This window comes from Rhinolophus sinicus, chromosome 3 (assembly GCF_057876585.1).
Source record: "Rhinolophus sinicus isolate RSI-liver-muscle chromosome 3, RSI-T2T, whole genome shotgun sequence".
In the NCBI taxonomy this organism is placed as follows: domain Eukaryota; kingdom Metazoa; phylum Chordata; class Mammalia; order Chiroptera; family Rhinolophidae; genus Rhinolophus; species Rhinolophus sinicus.
Genome location: NC_142503.1, coordinates 149,336,959 through 149,353,495, shown reverse-complemented (window position 1 = coordinate 149,353,495; position 16,537 = coordinate 149,336,959). Strand labels below are relative to the sequence as shown.

General features: G+C 38.8%; 1 protein-coding gene across 6 annotated transcripts in view; it reads right to left on the bottom strand.

Moving 5' to 3' along the window:
* The window catches only part of TEX9 (testis expressed 9), a 33,968-nt gene extending 23,007 nt beyond the window's left edge, over nt 1–10,961 (bottom strand). Inside the window, exons 1-4 of one of the 6 annotated variants that reach the window (XM_088797226.1) lie at nt 10,741–10,961; nt 10,547–10,638; nt 4,029–4,092; nt 2,164–2,243 (exon numbers count right to left, since the gene is read on the bottom strand). In XM_088797226.1, coding sequence (XP_088653352.1) covers nt 2,164–2,243; nt 4,029–4,092; nt 10,547–10,638; nt 10,741–10,767 — 263 coding nt within the window. In that variant the 5' untranslated portion in view covers nt 10,768–10,961. The remainder of the gene's footprint in view (nt 1–2,163; nt 2,244–4,028; nt 4,093–10,546; nt 10,639–10,740) is intronic. The other 5 variants (XM_088797225.1, XM_088797228.1, XM_088797223.1 and 2 more) reach the window with 5 other exon arrangements.
* Between the last annotated feature and the right edge of the window lie 5,576 nt (nt 10,962–16,537).

Below are 16,537 nucleotides of genomic sequence, written 5' to 3'. Positions count from 1 at the left end.
ATGTTCCAATATTTCAAGTATGAGCCCAATATACTGCCGCTTAAGTACATTTATTTGTTGTTTCTAAGTCCTCTAAGGTGTTTAAATATTATACCCAATTAGGGCTGTGCAACTATCACAGCCTGCTTCTTCATCTTAGCTGACTGGGAGGATCCATAGCTATTTTAAGATTTAAACAATAACAGTTTAGATCCATTCACTCTTAAAGTGTCTTTGCTGGTACAGCACTCTCAAAAACTAGTCCGTTTCTTACTTGATTCCAGTCAGTTCCATGTGCCATGAGAACAGCCACAATTCTTTCCAAGACTATTTCTTTACCCTGAACATCTTTCTCCCCCTCCTTCTCTTCTGTCTCCTTTACCTCCACCCCAGTTTAAAAATGGGTTGCTTTGAGGTTATCAGGCTTCTGTGTGGAGACTATACCTATAGTTACATCTTTGCCCTGAGCCTTTTCATTCAATTGGAACTACGGTGCCATTGAAATATGATGATCCTCGCCCTGAAGAGCCTTAATCTATTGGAAAAGGTTACCAACAGTTGTGAAGACCACACCTTTAGTCTGATCTTTGCCTCAAGGTTGACCTTTAACAGGCTTTTGTTCCTCAAAGATTTTTCTCAGTTTTATCTCAATTTTTGAGGTCCAAAAGCAACTAACTGTACAAAGCCAGGGTAATCAAAACAATGTAGTACTGGCATAAGAACAGATACATAGATGAGTGGGAGAGAATCAATGTCCAAAACTGAAACCATGTGTCTCTGGTGATTTTTGACAAGGGTACCAAGATCATTCAATGGGAAAAGAATAGTCTTCAACAAATGGTGCTGAGACAGCTGGATATCCACAAGGCAAATAATGAGGGTTGACCCTCATCTCATACCACATAAAAAATTTAATTCAAAATGGGTCAAAGACCTAAATGTCAGAACATCAATCTCTTAGAAGAAAACAGGGATACATCTTAATGATCTTGGATTTAGCAATAGATTCTTAGATATGACTCCAAAAGCACAGGTCACAAAAGAAAAAATAATAAATTGGACCTCATCAAAATTAGAAGCAGGTGACTCTTCCAATATTCAAGGCCTCTAATTCCTAGAATCTCCATATTCCCTTTTATTTCTGCTTGCAAAACAGCCAATGCTTTCACAGACTTGTCTCCTTTTTAAAATACCATGCCAACTACAGCTAATAGTAACAGCGTATACTATTAATACTGTTTACCGACCTCTTCCCCTAGAGCACAAGTTCATTAGACGTCTGTTCTGCCTTCACTTTACCAAAGGTGACAGTTTTATTAAACTAATTGCAACTACATAACAGTATTCCTCTACCTTTCCAGCCTCCAATATCAGTTTCCTTGCTAGCTACCACCTAACTGCTAAGCCAAAGCCACAATTTTAGAGTTTGTTAATCAACACCCAACTCTAAATACCAAACACTGTATTAGTTAGGTTAGGCTAGGATATTAACCCCAAAATATCAGTGACTTAACACACTCAAGGCAGCAGTAGTGAGGGAGAGAGGGTCCTTTTTTTCTTTACATTCCTCATAGTTACCAAGAGACCAGGCTGGGAGGTTTCACCAACTAAATTCTCACTGATCATGACAGAGAAAGAGTCAACTAGAGATCGAAAGACCAACTCCTGTCTGTTTAGGCCTGGAAGAGAATAATGTCTTCTGCTCATAGCAAGGGAATTGGAATGTTTGGTGATCACCATTGTCTCTAAGATTTTACAATTTTATTCACACAAATCCTATTACTATTATACTTTTTCCTGCTAAATTTAGTCCCAAGTATGTTCTCAGTCCCTAATTTCTTGACATATCTGAAGTTCACATGAAATTCAAAGAAAAAAAGATTGAATACATTTTACTTTTACAAATTTATTATTTTTACCTAATCTTGATATGCTATTTTAAAAGAAAGGTAGTATAGTATGTGAAAATAGGTTTAGAAATCATATCAACTCTGGTTGGGATCTCAGTGAAATCACATACTATCCATACCTCCTTGGGCAAACTACTGAACTCTTAAGCTATCGTTTCCTCACTTTTAAAATGAGACAATTATACCTTAATAAAAAAAAATAAAAATAACAAAGCAATCCTAAAGCATTTACGCATCTAAAAAAAAAAAAAGTTTGAGACTTTAAGTCACGTACCTTAAACTGTAGTCATCTTCCCCTTCATGTGATTTAATTTGTGTTGAAATAGGCCTAGACTGTACTTCTTGCTGATCTCTCTAGTTAAATGAATAAAGATAAGTCATATAGAAAAACCCCTACAAAACTAGGTTTTATTCAAGTGCCTTTATGATCGTTAATCATTTCAGAGTTGTCCAGTTTCCGTGAAATCAAGGCACAGCCTTCTAAATGCTATGGTATGAAAATAAGGTCTGCAACAACGTAGTTTAACCTTTCATCCATTCTGGGTTAAGAAAGTCAATTGTAAGGGAAAAAAATGTAAGAGTGCCAATGCCTTCGTATGATCTTAGCCGACTCCTGCTTCCCCAGCTACATCAGAGTCTTCCATCTGTGTAACATGCAAAGGAAATTAGACTCACAAGAAATGAAAGCATAAATCCATTTAATGGGTAGGAAACCTTGTCGGAAATCATCCAAAGCTTCAATGTTAAGAAACAATGAAAATGCTGAAAAGGATGCACTAAGAAGAACAGTTTTTGGCAAAGATATATCAAGAAACAAAAGTGAGTAAACAACAATTCAGTATGGCAAAAGTTCTATCCATTAGCTTCTGTGGGGACAGCAATGCCCTATCCCTTCCCCAGCCATTCCCAGTTTTCTACTCTATATGGAAAGAAAAACATAAATAAATAAATAAATAAATAAATAAATACATAAGTCCTTATTAGAGGGCTCCTTGGGCAGAATACATAACGAATACTTCATACTACTACAACATTGGGTTTCTTTGTTCAAGTATTTTCCTGCTTCTCAGACACTGGCAAAAGCTAAAAGATGTAATAAAAAGATTTCTTTTTAGTGAAATATTTAATTACAAATGCAACTAGCAAATCTGCAACCATTATCTAAATATATTACCTGAAATTACATATATATTTATGTTACTTATTCCTAAACTAACAAATAATGGTGGAGCTATATAAGGCATTAAAATAAAATATTGCCTATTCTTCCCTACCCCCATCAACTCCAAAGGTGGGGTGGGGTTGGAGTTTAAAAGAAAGAATTATAATTAAATTAGAATAACAACTTTTGAAAAAGCTTGAAAGCAGCCACTTTATTCCTCTAAGGAATACTACTATATCCTATCAATTAATAATGGGAATGCTGATGCTAAAGGAGGGATGCTTAAAGTAGGAATAGCCAATTTGGTACCCAAATTAGGCCAAATTATGCTACATTGTTCAGTGTTATAACCTCACTACATTCTTTGTGACTATAAATCTGACTATGGTCTAGCCCTAAAAATTTGAGTTACATCCAACTGCAAAGTTTAAGGAACAAATTACCATCTGATGATTGTTATCCTTCATTCAACTTTTGTCCAGAGACCATTTTCTTTCTTTCTTTTCTAAATTACCAGTGTTCATTCTATATAGCTACTCTCAAATATTAATCCTTAAATAGTGGGAAATATTAAATATTAATGTTCTTATTAGATGATTGGACATCTAAATGAAAAACACGTTTTTATTGGAGCTGAGCTGCGCCCTCCACAACTAGATTGAAGGACAGTGACTTGGAGCTGATGGGCCCTGGAGAAATACACTGTCCCCCAATATTCCCCAATAAAATTTAAAAAAACAAAACAAAAAAAAACAACACATTTTTAGTAGCTTTTAGAAAATGTGTGCTTATCAAAAACATATAAATGCATATGAGTATATACACATACCTATATATATTCTGTTCAACATGTGATAATTTATTAAGCTGAAAACTTAATGCTTTGGGTACTTTTTAGTATGTATGTTATAAATCAAATTAAAAAGTTAAAATATTAGCACTTCCATGGTATTACCAATAACTGTACATTTACTTACTATTACTTCCTCAGCTTGTCGAACAAGATCAGCTGTTTTTGCCTCCAATTCTGCATTTAACCTCCTAAAAGCAGATAATTTAAAAATTGGGATATACTGAAGATTCTAATAAAAATAAAAGTAATTAAATTTCATTAACTACACTTTAGTTAATCAACAAATGCCAAAACAAACACATGACAATTTATTTTAAAATTAATATAACTATTAGAACACCTGTCTCCAACTCCCCAGGATTCCTCCTTTGTGGTAGAAATTCAGTGTTAACTCCTGGCCCCTCTCTGACCCTCACTTAAGGTGGAATGACTTGTCTGGGGGAGAATAAACTGGTAGGTTCAACTCAATTCCACTCTTCATCTTTTTGAGATCAACTCCAACTGGGGACAGGAGTGGGGCAGCGGGGGGAGAGGCCTGCTTTGGTCTGGAGTGTTGCTGTGACATTTTTATTTTTAATATTCCTTTCTATTTTTCACCTACAGCATATACACAATTTTGTACTGTTTTCCCATAACAAATAGAAAGAATATGTTTATATCTTTATAATTAGTGCCCTAAATGGCTATAAATTATTCTAATGAGTTGAAGTTAACATAATGTACTAATATATTCCTATTGTTAGTTCAAGTCCCTTTTTCACTTTTAAAGGTTAACACTATAATAAAAATATTCAAAAACACATAACTTTTTTATTCTATTCATAGGCCACATTTCTATACCACTTATGGTCTTTTGAAGTTATATGAAAGAAATATGTTGAGCCATTTTTAAAATGAGATATTTTGTTGTTTTTTTGATATGTGATTCAGAAGTAACAAACAACTTATGCCACCAACTCCCAGAAAAAATAAGAAAAATAAAACTAATAGAAAAAAAATAAATCCACAATTAGAAGAGAAATAATTAAGGTAAGATTAATGAAATTTTTAAAAAATAAAGATGAGCAATAAAACCAAAAGCTAATTCTCTGAAAAGACCAACAAAATACGAGTATAAACCTCCCAGAAAGACTAACAGAAAAAAGAAAAAAACAAAAATAAACAATGTTGGCAAGTCCCGAAAAAGATGTGTATAAGGTTACACACACAGTTAAGATTTAAAACATGAGATAATTAGAATAAATTTAGGCTAATATATTTTAAAACAGAAATTAAATGGACACTTTTCTAGAAAACTATCAAATAACCAAAATTTATTCTGGAAGCAACAATTATTAAAGAAACTAAATTAATAAGCAAAAAACCCCACATCGACTGTTACACAATTTTAATCAAAGAGCAGATGATCCCTGATAACAAAAAGCTTCCAAGAATGGGATAAAACAAAAAAGGAAAACCATTCAGCTTATTTCATGTGGCAAAGATAAAACTGGTATCAAAACCAGAAAGGAAAACACCAGAAAAAAAAGTGTAAGACCAATTTCATTTTTGTTTAGAGATGCAATAAACCTACATAAAATAGAGCAATCAAATCCAGCAGTCTTTAAAGGAAAACAAGAAATCTGTCTTTATAGTTCAGTATGTTAAAACCTTGAACAAGGAGGTGAAAGTAACATTTCATCACCTAAATCAATTTGAGCAAAAAAGTTTTGATAAGATTTAATGTTCATTCAAAATAGTAATTAAGGGAAACAGCATCCTTAAGTCTGATAGAAGAAATCTGTCAAAACTCTATAGCAAACATCAAACAGTGATAAAGCATTAAAAGTGGGCTCCTTAAAATCATAACCAAGATAAAGATGCTCACCCCTTTTTCTATTCCACATTGAACAGGAGGTTCTAACCAGGCCGAGGAAAAAAAAAATACATGAAAAAATGTTAAAGGACAAAACAATCATAATTTGCATATAACTGTCTTTATGAAAAATCCAAGTAACTCTACAGAATAAAAGTTCAGCAGAGCTGACGATCTATATCTATATAAATATAGATGTAGGATCAACATACAAAACTCAATAATGTTCCTACACATCTAATCAATTAGAAAATGTAGTAGAAAAAAAGCCATTCATTACAGCAACAAAAACTATAAGGTGCCATGAAAAGAAATTATATATGTAAGACTTTTATGTAGTAATATGATAAAATATTATTAAAGGACACCAAAACAACCCTGTGTAAATGCTGTACCATATTTGTGGAAGGGAAGATTCAATAGCATAAAGATGTCAGTTCTCTGCAAATTAATCTATAAATACAACGTAATTGGCATTTACAGGGGGGCGGGGGGGTGTGCAGGTGAGTAGAGGCTTGCCCTACCTTTTATCAAGACCAGTTAAAACAGACGTCACATAATCTGTTTAGCTTTCTGGTTTTGTGATACATGCATGAAGCTTGCAAAAAAATCTACTGACTATAGTGATCAGAATATACCTTAATCTATCCTCTCAGTGATCATTTCCTCTGTTTGACAGGAGCTGATAGGGTCCACTCTGGGAAGTCCTGTGTCCACCTGACTGAAAAGACACCCTTTTGCTTAACACCAAAACGTGTGGCAAAACACTGTCATGAACTCATGTTCTTGCCTATAAGAATAGCCAAAGACAAATACCATATGATTTCACTTTTATGTGGAATCTAAAAAAAAAAAAAAGCACAAAACAAATGAACAAACAAAACAAAAACAACTCATAGATACAAATAACAGACTGGTGTTACCAGAGGGGCAGGAGGTTGTGGGGAGGAAGTATTATAGCTAAAACTTACAGTGGTGATCACTATGTACCGTATGCAAATATTGAATTATAATGGTGTACACCTGAAATATACATAATATTATACACCAATTTTACTACAATTTAAGAAAACAAAGGCCAGACATTTTACTCGTCTCCATGGATAAGTGATCAATAAGCTTCAGGCAGAGCCTGGGAACTTGTGGGGACAGAGCCCCAGAAAGCAGTTTCCAGGCTCTCGGCCTCACATAGAAAAGTGCTGGCTCAGGTAGTGAAAGGCCATCAACTGTGATTGGCTGGCCATCAGCTGTGGCTAGTTGGCCATCAGCTGTAACCAGTGAGTCATTGGGCACTAATATAACTGCTGTGGCTACGCTAGCAGAGAAAAATGGGGGCTAGCAAGAAGATGGTGGCTGAGCTAGCAAGCGCGGATTGCAAGAGGCGGATGCCACCAGCGAGAATATAGTGGTATGACTCCCCCATCTATGGCTCCGTGGGTGCTCCTTTTTGGTTTCACCATGTCCTGCGTTCTGGTGCAGGGAGCGGGAGCAGAGACCCCGCGTGATACCCCACACGACAAATGGCGCAGGGAGCAGGGTTTCCCACATGACAGAACTACTCTGTTCAAATGCCTCCTATTTGCACACCAGCGTACAGGTAACAGAACAATTAATGCCTGGGTATTTTTACCACAAAACAACTTTTGCTAAAATAGAACAGCTCCTGTAGAGGTCTGCCTTTAAGCAGGACCATATCCCTAACTACGTGCCAGAGCCAGGTGCAAAATATACCCTTAAATAAACAAATGAATCAACCTAATCAATACAGGCATTTGGTGCTATCTGGTATGTGGTCATGAAAATAACTGTTTTGGGTTGAGTACAACTGATTCAGAATTGTATATAAACAACGGATCTGTTGAACTGGAATTATAGACCATTTCATCAAATAGAAAAGAATGATTATTCCCACATGCTATGGCAAGTTGGCATGTGTCTCGTTTATCTAAAAAGAGCACACTTCAGTTTTAACTTTAAATACGCTTTAATTTCCGGTACAAATTATATGGTAACTCTGTTTAACGGTTTCAAGAGCTGCCGGAATGTTTTACAAATTGAAATTAAATTAGTAACTTTAAAAAGAAAGTGAACTGCTAAAATACAATTTTTTGTAAAGAGTATATATACCATGGTAAATAAAAGACATGCTCTCAGACCTTGCGAAACTCATCGTCCAGTGGAGGGAAAAGACAAGTAAACTAACAAATGAATTTATTGTAATGTTATGCTAACTGCAAAGAAAAATTAAGACAAAAAAATAGTAACAGGAGCTGTGGCGACAGAGCCCCAGAAAGCAGTTCCCAGGCTCTCGACCTCACATAGAAAGGTGCTAGCTCAGGTAGTAAATGGCCATCAACTGTGATTGGACGGTCATCAGCTGTGGCCGTCAGCTGTAACCAGTGAGCTACTGGCCACTAATATAACTGCTGTGGCTATGCTGGCAGAAAAGGGGACTAGCAAGAAGATGGTGGCTGAGCCTACAAGCGGCGCAATGAGGGTTGAGAATTGTGTGGCTCCTGTTTCGTTTCTCCAACCCAGCCGCCAGCGAGAATATAGTGGTATGACTCCCCTATCTATGACTCCGTGGGTGTTCCTTTTTGGCCTCACTATGTCCTGTGTTCTTGTGCGGGGAGCGGGAGCTGAGACCCCGCAGGCCGCCCCACATGATAAATGGCACAGCGAGCAGGGTATGGTGCCGGCCAAAGCTCTCCAAAGGGCGGTGGAACAGTTTGTGTGTCTGAACACTCAGTCTGAGGAAGACCAGGAGGAGCAGCTGCTGGACAGCTGGAACCCCGTGGAGGGGTGGGAAGACGTGGACGGTTCCCCAACCAGCATAGGCTGCAGAAAGCGAAGGTTATTGCGGCCCTGTGGGCTGGGAAGTGCTTGCTGAGGCAGCCCGGATGCAGGACTTATAGTCCCAGGAGGAAACACTTGCTGAGTCCTCTGTGGGAGATGTGGGTGAGGTCAAGGTCGTCCCTCACCCTCAGGACAGCCCTGGTGAATGACTATGGACTATGGGGAACGGCCTTCTATACTTAATTTAATGGACAGCTTGACTGTTTGTTTGGGAACATACCACCATGTAGTGGAACTGCTGGATGTTTGCTTTTGTGTCTTGACCAGCTGCCATCAAGAATATGTAAGCACCTTGACTGTGAGCCGCTGTTGTTCCAGCACGGTACCCTGAGAGGCCCAGAGAGAGTGGCAGTGCCCTGAGAGCCCTGGCTGAGTCCAGGAAGTCTGGCTGTGCTCAGAGAGAGTAGCAGTGCCCTGAGAGCCCTGGCTGAGTCCAGGAAGTCTGGCTAAGCCCAGAGAGAGTGGCAGAGCCCTGGCTGAGCCCTGGCTGAGTCCAGGAAGTCTGGCTGTGCCCAGAAGTACTGGTGGTGCCCTGAAAAACCCTGGTTGTGCCCGGGGAGACTGGTGGTACCCTAAGAAGCCCAGGAAGTCTGGCTGTGCCCAGAAGTACTGGTGGCTCCCTGAGAAACCCTGGCTGTGCCCAGAGAGCCTAGCTGTGTCCAGAATATTGCATTCACCTCCAGGCTCCTCACACAGGGCCCCTCGCGGAAGACGCTTGTCACATAGATTGTGAGGCGAGAGCCTGTAGGGGTCGAATGTGGGGACAGAGCCCCAGAAAGCAGTTTCCAGGCTCCCGGCCTCACATAGAAAGGTGCTGGCTTAGGTAGTAAATGGCCATCAACTGTGATTGGATGGCCGTCAGCTGTAACCAGTGAGCCATTGGGCACTAATATAACTGCTGTGGCTACGCTGGCAGAAAAGGGGGCTAGCAAGAAGATGGTGGCTGAACCTGCAAACGGTGCAATGAGGGTTGAGAATTATGTGGCTCCTGTTTCGTTTCTCCAACCCAGCCGCCAGCGAGAATATAGTGGTATGACTCCCCTATCTATGGCTCCATGGGTGTTCCTTTTTGGCTTCACCATGTCCTGTGTTCCTATGTGGGGAGCGGGAGCTGAGACCCCGCAGGCTGCCCCGCACAACAGGAGCCTACTTAGCATAGCCAAGAAAGGCCACTCTGAGTATTACAGGTAAAAAGCATATGTGATTGCCCTCAAGGAAAGAAAGGGAAAAGCCTGAGGAACTAAAAAGCCAGTTAGGCTGGACAGTGGTGGGCAAAAAGGAGAGAGCACAAGATCAAACAAGAGGCGGAAGCCAGATCTGACAAAGCTTTTGAAACCACTGCAAAGTTTTAGGCAAGAGTTGCATGATCAAATTAAAAGATTACTCTTTGGCATCTGTGTAAAAACTGCGGGATGAAGAGAGAAATGGTCCAAGAGTGAAAGCACGTGTTGTCAGGATAATTGTAGTTACATTGAGAGTGGGTAAGGAAAGGAAATCCTTCTCCCAACCACCAAATACGGAAGAGAACGGTAATTCCAAACGCCCTGAAACATGCTTTCAATTTAGAAACCAAGCCTAAAAAAATTTACATACGTAAATTCTAGGAACTGGGAATTAAGTGGAACTCCTCAAACTAGAAACTGAACTATTGGAGGCAATTCCTGCTATCCAAACCACTCCTGGCAGTGTCATCTAACCAACGAGGATGTTTACTGGGTTAAATTAGATTTTCATACATTTCAAATACCCTCTAGGACGCAGGTGAACTCAAGTTAAACAGAAAAGATGAAGAAGGGCATGCGAGCGGGATGCCGGAAGAGAATGCTGGCCAGTGAGTGGTACCAAAGATTCAGCCAGGCACCAGGAAAAGTACTCGTAAGCAGCCTCATTAAGTGAAAGGAAAGGAAAAGCTAAAACGCCAAATTTCTTACTTATATTCTTCCTCCTTGGCGAGGAGGTCCCATCGAGATGTGGAAGGTTGCTGAACGCGTGGCGGGAGCGGAGTCCCTGAAACGGTCTGTCTCTGTAAAAGAGATCGAGACTTTCTGACCCGGAGTTAAATGAGGTTCGGCGTCCTCTGGCCCTCCAGGAACCCATTCGCCACCCAGGAGTCTAGTTAACTGACCCTGATGCCAGGACTTCGCCCCGCCATCTTTCGCGACCACGACGCCGTTGCCAAGGCAACAATTCAACATCCCGCGAGAGCTACCTCAACGGTGCAGCCAGACGCCCCAGGCTGGGGCGGAGCCTAAAAGCTGGGGCGGAGCCTAAAGGCTGGGGCACGGGTGTGGGCGTGGCCGCCACCTCCTCTGCCTCTTAGCGGTAACCGCAAACGCGACTTTGCGCTGCCCTATGAGCTTAAGAAGCCAACGTAGTGCGTTAACTTATAAATTCTTACGTTGCCGTGGAGGTATTTCAGCCAAGAAAGGCAGGTCCATTTCTAATTCTCAGTAGAAAGCAAGATAGTAAAGTCCCTACTCTGTTGTGCTTTTCCAAAGTTTGTGGCCAATCTGACCTCCGGCTGTTTTGTTTACAATGAACAACTCTTCAGTGCAATTCTAAGTTCTGATTTCTCACATTTATTTATAGCATGTGTAAGCGCTCAGACTCTCAAGTCAGTGAGTCTAAGTTTAAGTACAGGTTGTGCAACTTACTTGCTAGCTATATAGTCAGTCTTGGACAAATCACTCTATCCACTGCTTCATCTGTAAAATGGGAGCAAGAATAATGCCCATCTCTCAGAGTTACTATGAAGAGTAAGTGAATTGTGTCTAGAACACAGTAAGCAGTCAAAAAGTCCAGTTGGGGGGGGGGGTAGATGAGGGTAAAGGGGATCTAATATATGCTGATGGAAGGAGAACTGACTCTGGGTGGTGAACACACAATGGGATTTATAGATGTTATAATACAGAATTGTACACCTGAAATCTATGTAACTTTACTAACAATTGTCACCCTAACAAACGTTAATTAAAAAAAATAGTCCAGTTTAGGGAGAGTAAACTTGAGAGTCTAGAATAAACCTTCACGTTTAGGATCAATTAATCTTCAGTAAGGGTGTCAAAACAATTCAATGGGAAAGAATAGTCTTTTCAACAAATAGTACTGGGATAAGTGGGTGTCCACATGTAAAAGAATGAAGTTGAACCCTTATCTCACACCATGTATAAAAATTAACTCAAAATAGATCATAGACCTAAATCTAAGAGCTAAAACTATAAAGCTCTTCCAAGAAAACATAGGTGTAAATTTTCACCACTTTGAATTAGGTAATGATGTTTTAGATTTGACATCAAAAACACAAGCAACAAATCAATAGACTCAATATCAAAATTAGACATCTTTTTTCAAAGGAGACTATAAATAAAATGGAAAGAAACCACAGAGAGGGAGGAAATAATTGCAAATCTTACATTCAATAAGAGACTTGTGTCTAGAATATGTAAAGAGTTATTAAAACTCAAAAAGACAACTAACCCAGGTGAAAAATGGGAAGGTTCCTAAATAGGCATTTCTCCAAAGAAGATACACAAATAGCCAAAACACATGAAAAGGTGCTCAATATCATTAGTCTTCAGGTAAATCCAAATTAAACTCACAGTGAGATAACAGTTCCTTAGGATGACAATAGTAATTAAAAAGACAGACAATAACAAGTGTTGGGGAGGATATGGAGAAATTCAAACCTTCACATGCTGTGGCAGGAATATACAATTGTGCAACCATTGTGGAAAACAGTCTGGCAGTTCCTCAAAAGTTACACATAGAGTTACAACATGATCCAGCAACCCACTCCTCGGTATACACTTAAGAAAAATGAAAATATATACCACGCACAAAAAGTTATACACAAATGTTTATAGCAGCATTGTTCAGAATAGCCAAAATGTGAAAATAATCCAAATAATCATAAACCATAATGGGTAAATAAAAAGTGGTATATTCATACAATGGAATACGCTTCAGCACCAAAAAGGAAGCACTGATTCATACTACAATATTAATGAACCTTGCAAACATGCTATATTAAGGAAACAATTCACAAAAAAACATACATACTATATGATTCTATTCTAATATGACCATATAATATATGAAATGTCCAGAATGGGCAACTCTATAGAAACAAAAAGTAGATTAGTGGTTGCCTAGCCTTGGCAGATGATGGGAGGTTGGCTAAGTAATCAGAAGGTTTTATTTTTTTTCCTTTGGGTGGGTGGTTAATGAAAATGTTCTAAAATTGATTGTGATAATGGTTGCACAACTCTGTGAATATACTAAAAGCCATGAATACTACAATATGTGGGTGAATTGTAGGTATATGAAACACATCAATCAAGTTGTTGAAACATTAAAAATAATTAAAATGAAAAAGTCAAGAGATGGAGAAAAGCACACCATACTAATGCTAATCAAAAGAAAGCTGGAGTAACCATATTAATTTCAAACCAAGCTAACTTCAGAACAAGGAAAATTATCAGTAACAGAGAAGAGTATTCTATAACGATAAAAAGGTCAATTCTCCAAGGAGACATAACAATCTTTAATGTGTGTACACCTAAAAATCAAGTGTCAAAATGCATGAGGCAAAACGTAATAGGACTGCAAAGAACTATAGATAAATCCAATAATATATTTGAGGACTTCAACACCCCTTTTTCAGTAATTGATAGTTCAAGCAGGCAGAAAATCAGTAAGGATATAATTGCACTGAACAGCACTATCAATCAACTTGATCTAATTGACATTTAGCAAATATTTCACCCAACAGCAGCAGAATATACATTTTTCTCAAGGTCACATGGAACATTCACCAAGATAGACCATATTCTAGGCCATAAAATACACATTAATATATTTAAAAGAATAGAAATTATGTTAGTTTCCTCAGGCTGCTGTTACAAAATACCACAAACTGGGTGGCGTAACAGAAAATAAATTTATTGTCTCACAATTTGGGAGGCTAAGAGTCCAAGATCAAGGCCATGCTCCCTTTGAGACCTGTAGGGGAAATCCTTCCTTGCCAATTCTTAGTGTCTAGTGGCAGCTGTCACTTCTTGGTATTCCTTGATTTGCAACTGCATCGTTCCAATCTCTGCCTCTGTATTCACGTAGTGTTCTCCCTGTGTGTCTCTGTCTTTACATTTCCTCTTCTCATAAAGACTGCAGTCTATTGGCTTAAAACTCTGTTTCATGTCAGTCTCAGCTATTGATAGTGACACATGCTATGAGCTAGGAATGCCTAGGAACACTCATCTGGGTCCTTACTACTTGTGATGAGCTTCCTCTCTCGACTCTCCACCACACGAGGATACAATTAGAAGTCAGCCATTTGCAGCCCTGGAAAGGGCCCTCACCAGAACCCGACCATGCTGGCACTCTGATCTCGGACTTCCAGCCTCCAGAACTGTGAGAAATGACTTTCTGCTGTTTATACGCCCCCCAGTGTATGGTATTTCTGTTATAGCAGCCTGCATGGAACTAGATGATTCCTCTGTGTTAAACTTCTATTGTTGAAGACTTTGAGGTGATCCTTATAGATGTATATCTTAGCAGGATCTTGTAAGTGTTTAATCAATCACTCAGCACATAGCCCACAGAACAGGTGTACTCTAAGCCCTGTCCACAGCCATGGCGTAACAGCATCAGTATTACCTGGAAACTTGTAACAGACAGAATCTCAGGCCACACCCCAGACCTACTAAATCAGAATCTGCATTTTAACAAACTCCCCAAGAGATACGTACAAGTGTATATGTTAAAATTTGAGAAGCCCCGCTCTGGGCTTTTTAAGATTGTAAGGAACATTCTTATGTTATTTCAATTAATGAAGATCTATTGTGGCTATAAAGAGGGGAGGTCATTGGAAGAAAAGGAATTAGTCTCAAGAACCATGCAGCCAGGCCATAGAGAACCGGGGGTATCATTAAGGAAACAACACAACTTTAGCAATCTGCTTACTTCATCATCCTGCAACAGTGGACTTGTATTGCTCCCAATTCTAGAAGTACTCGGCCATTCAGTTACTATCTTTATTGCTACTGTTCCTGCCAATTACAATGAAATCGCCCTTTCACAGCAGGTGTCTCATCTGCACTCTCTAAGAGAAGTCTCTGTTGGTGTTGACCAGTTATTGGGCATGAGGGCACCACTCTTAGCCAAAGCTCTCATGGTAGGCTCACTCACCTGTTTGCTACCTTTGGATCTAATTAACTGCAGTTAGCATTTTGAGATCCTATAAACCTAAGCATGGCCACCTATGCTTAAGGGCTGCTTCTGGTCTAGTCCAGAAAGGGGCTGTGAGCAGGTCAGCTACTCAAATATTATACCCTATATCCCTCAGATTCCAATATTTGTTCATCAGTTTTTCATAAGAATAGGAAAGAATTTACCTTAGGTGGTTTAGATAATGAGCTGAGTTGGAGAGATGATGGAGAGGGGAAAATGATTCAAAGGTATTTAGAAATGCATTTTTCAAGCACTCATATAATATGAAATTATGTAACAGAACTCAATCTTTATTAAGTGACTGAGTATCTTATTTCAGAGATTGGGTGGAGTAACTAAAATTTTCTTCATGAAAAGCTTAGTTTCTAATTTTAGAGCAATATATTTCTGATGTGACAACAAACATATTCCAGTAACTTGATATAAAGCATCATATAAGAATATTGAAAAAAGAGATGATAAACAAGAATAGAAGTGCTATCAGCCATTGCATTATCAAAAGAAGAGTAACTTAAATAGGTTTATGCTTATTAAATGGGTAAATCAAATAGGAAAACACATGGAAAGCTTGAAATAGAAACGCAGCAATTAACATCTGGGTGTGCCTTTAGCACCTCATCACTCAGCGCTTTTCTACTCACTCCTCTCTGGGATTCCCTGCACATGTGAACTTCCTGGAAACTAAGTTCATTATCCAAAGCATTGAAGTTGCTTTTTTTCAATCTTGTTCACTTTAGAATAGCTTTAAGCTCATTTACAGCCATACCTTCAGACCAAGAGCTTCGTGATACACGTATCATGCATCCTCTCCCTTTCCTCTAGAGTACTACGGAGGATGACGATAGTGTCTAAAGTGCCTTGTCTACAACGTTACATACTAAGACTTAGAGAAACCAAACAGGAAGTGTTTTGTGTACCTGAACTTTAGTTGAACATACTATTTGGAATTTAAAAACTTCACAATGCCAAATACAATAGCAGTTCTCTCTTTCACACATAGGATATTATTAACCCAAGCTGTGGGACTACATTTAAAATGATTTCATGAAACCAGAAATGTTTTTAGCTCAATATTTTGGCCACTGCTAAGTCAGACTGCTTCACATTTGCGGAAACTAGAGTCAATAACCTTTAGCTAGGCCTAATTTTTTGCCTCGCTAGAGACCTAGAGATCAATCAAAGATTACTCTGCTGTCCCTTCATTCTTCTCTATTCAAAATAATATTGCACAATATGCATACCACCACACCGGCCATTCAACTCTTACGTAGTTTTAGTCCTCTGCTTGGACACACACTTTTTTATATTCAAATGGAACTGCACACCCCGACATTTTGGGGGCAAAGCAAGAGTCTTTTGCCTACCATCAGGTATCTTCTTCTAAGGAGGATGGAGTTCTAACCTTCCTACAGTTGATTTTTGGGCTGAAATGTTCAACAGTAATGGTATCCTATCATAACTCCATTATCTCATTTGAGACAGATTTACTAGGCAGGTATTTCTTTGTCGTTTAATAGAGACAATCAACAGCAGTTTAGCATACATTTCAAACAAAGTCACTTTAGATCCATGATGCTTTGTTTGATATTATAAAGTGAAATTTGTTTCTTAGAAAGGTGCACAAAATCTGGGTATGACTTACTCACAAATCATGGTTAACAGCCACAAGTTATTTCCCTTTTTCATAAGAGAGA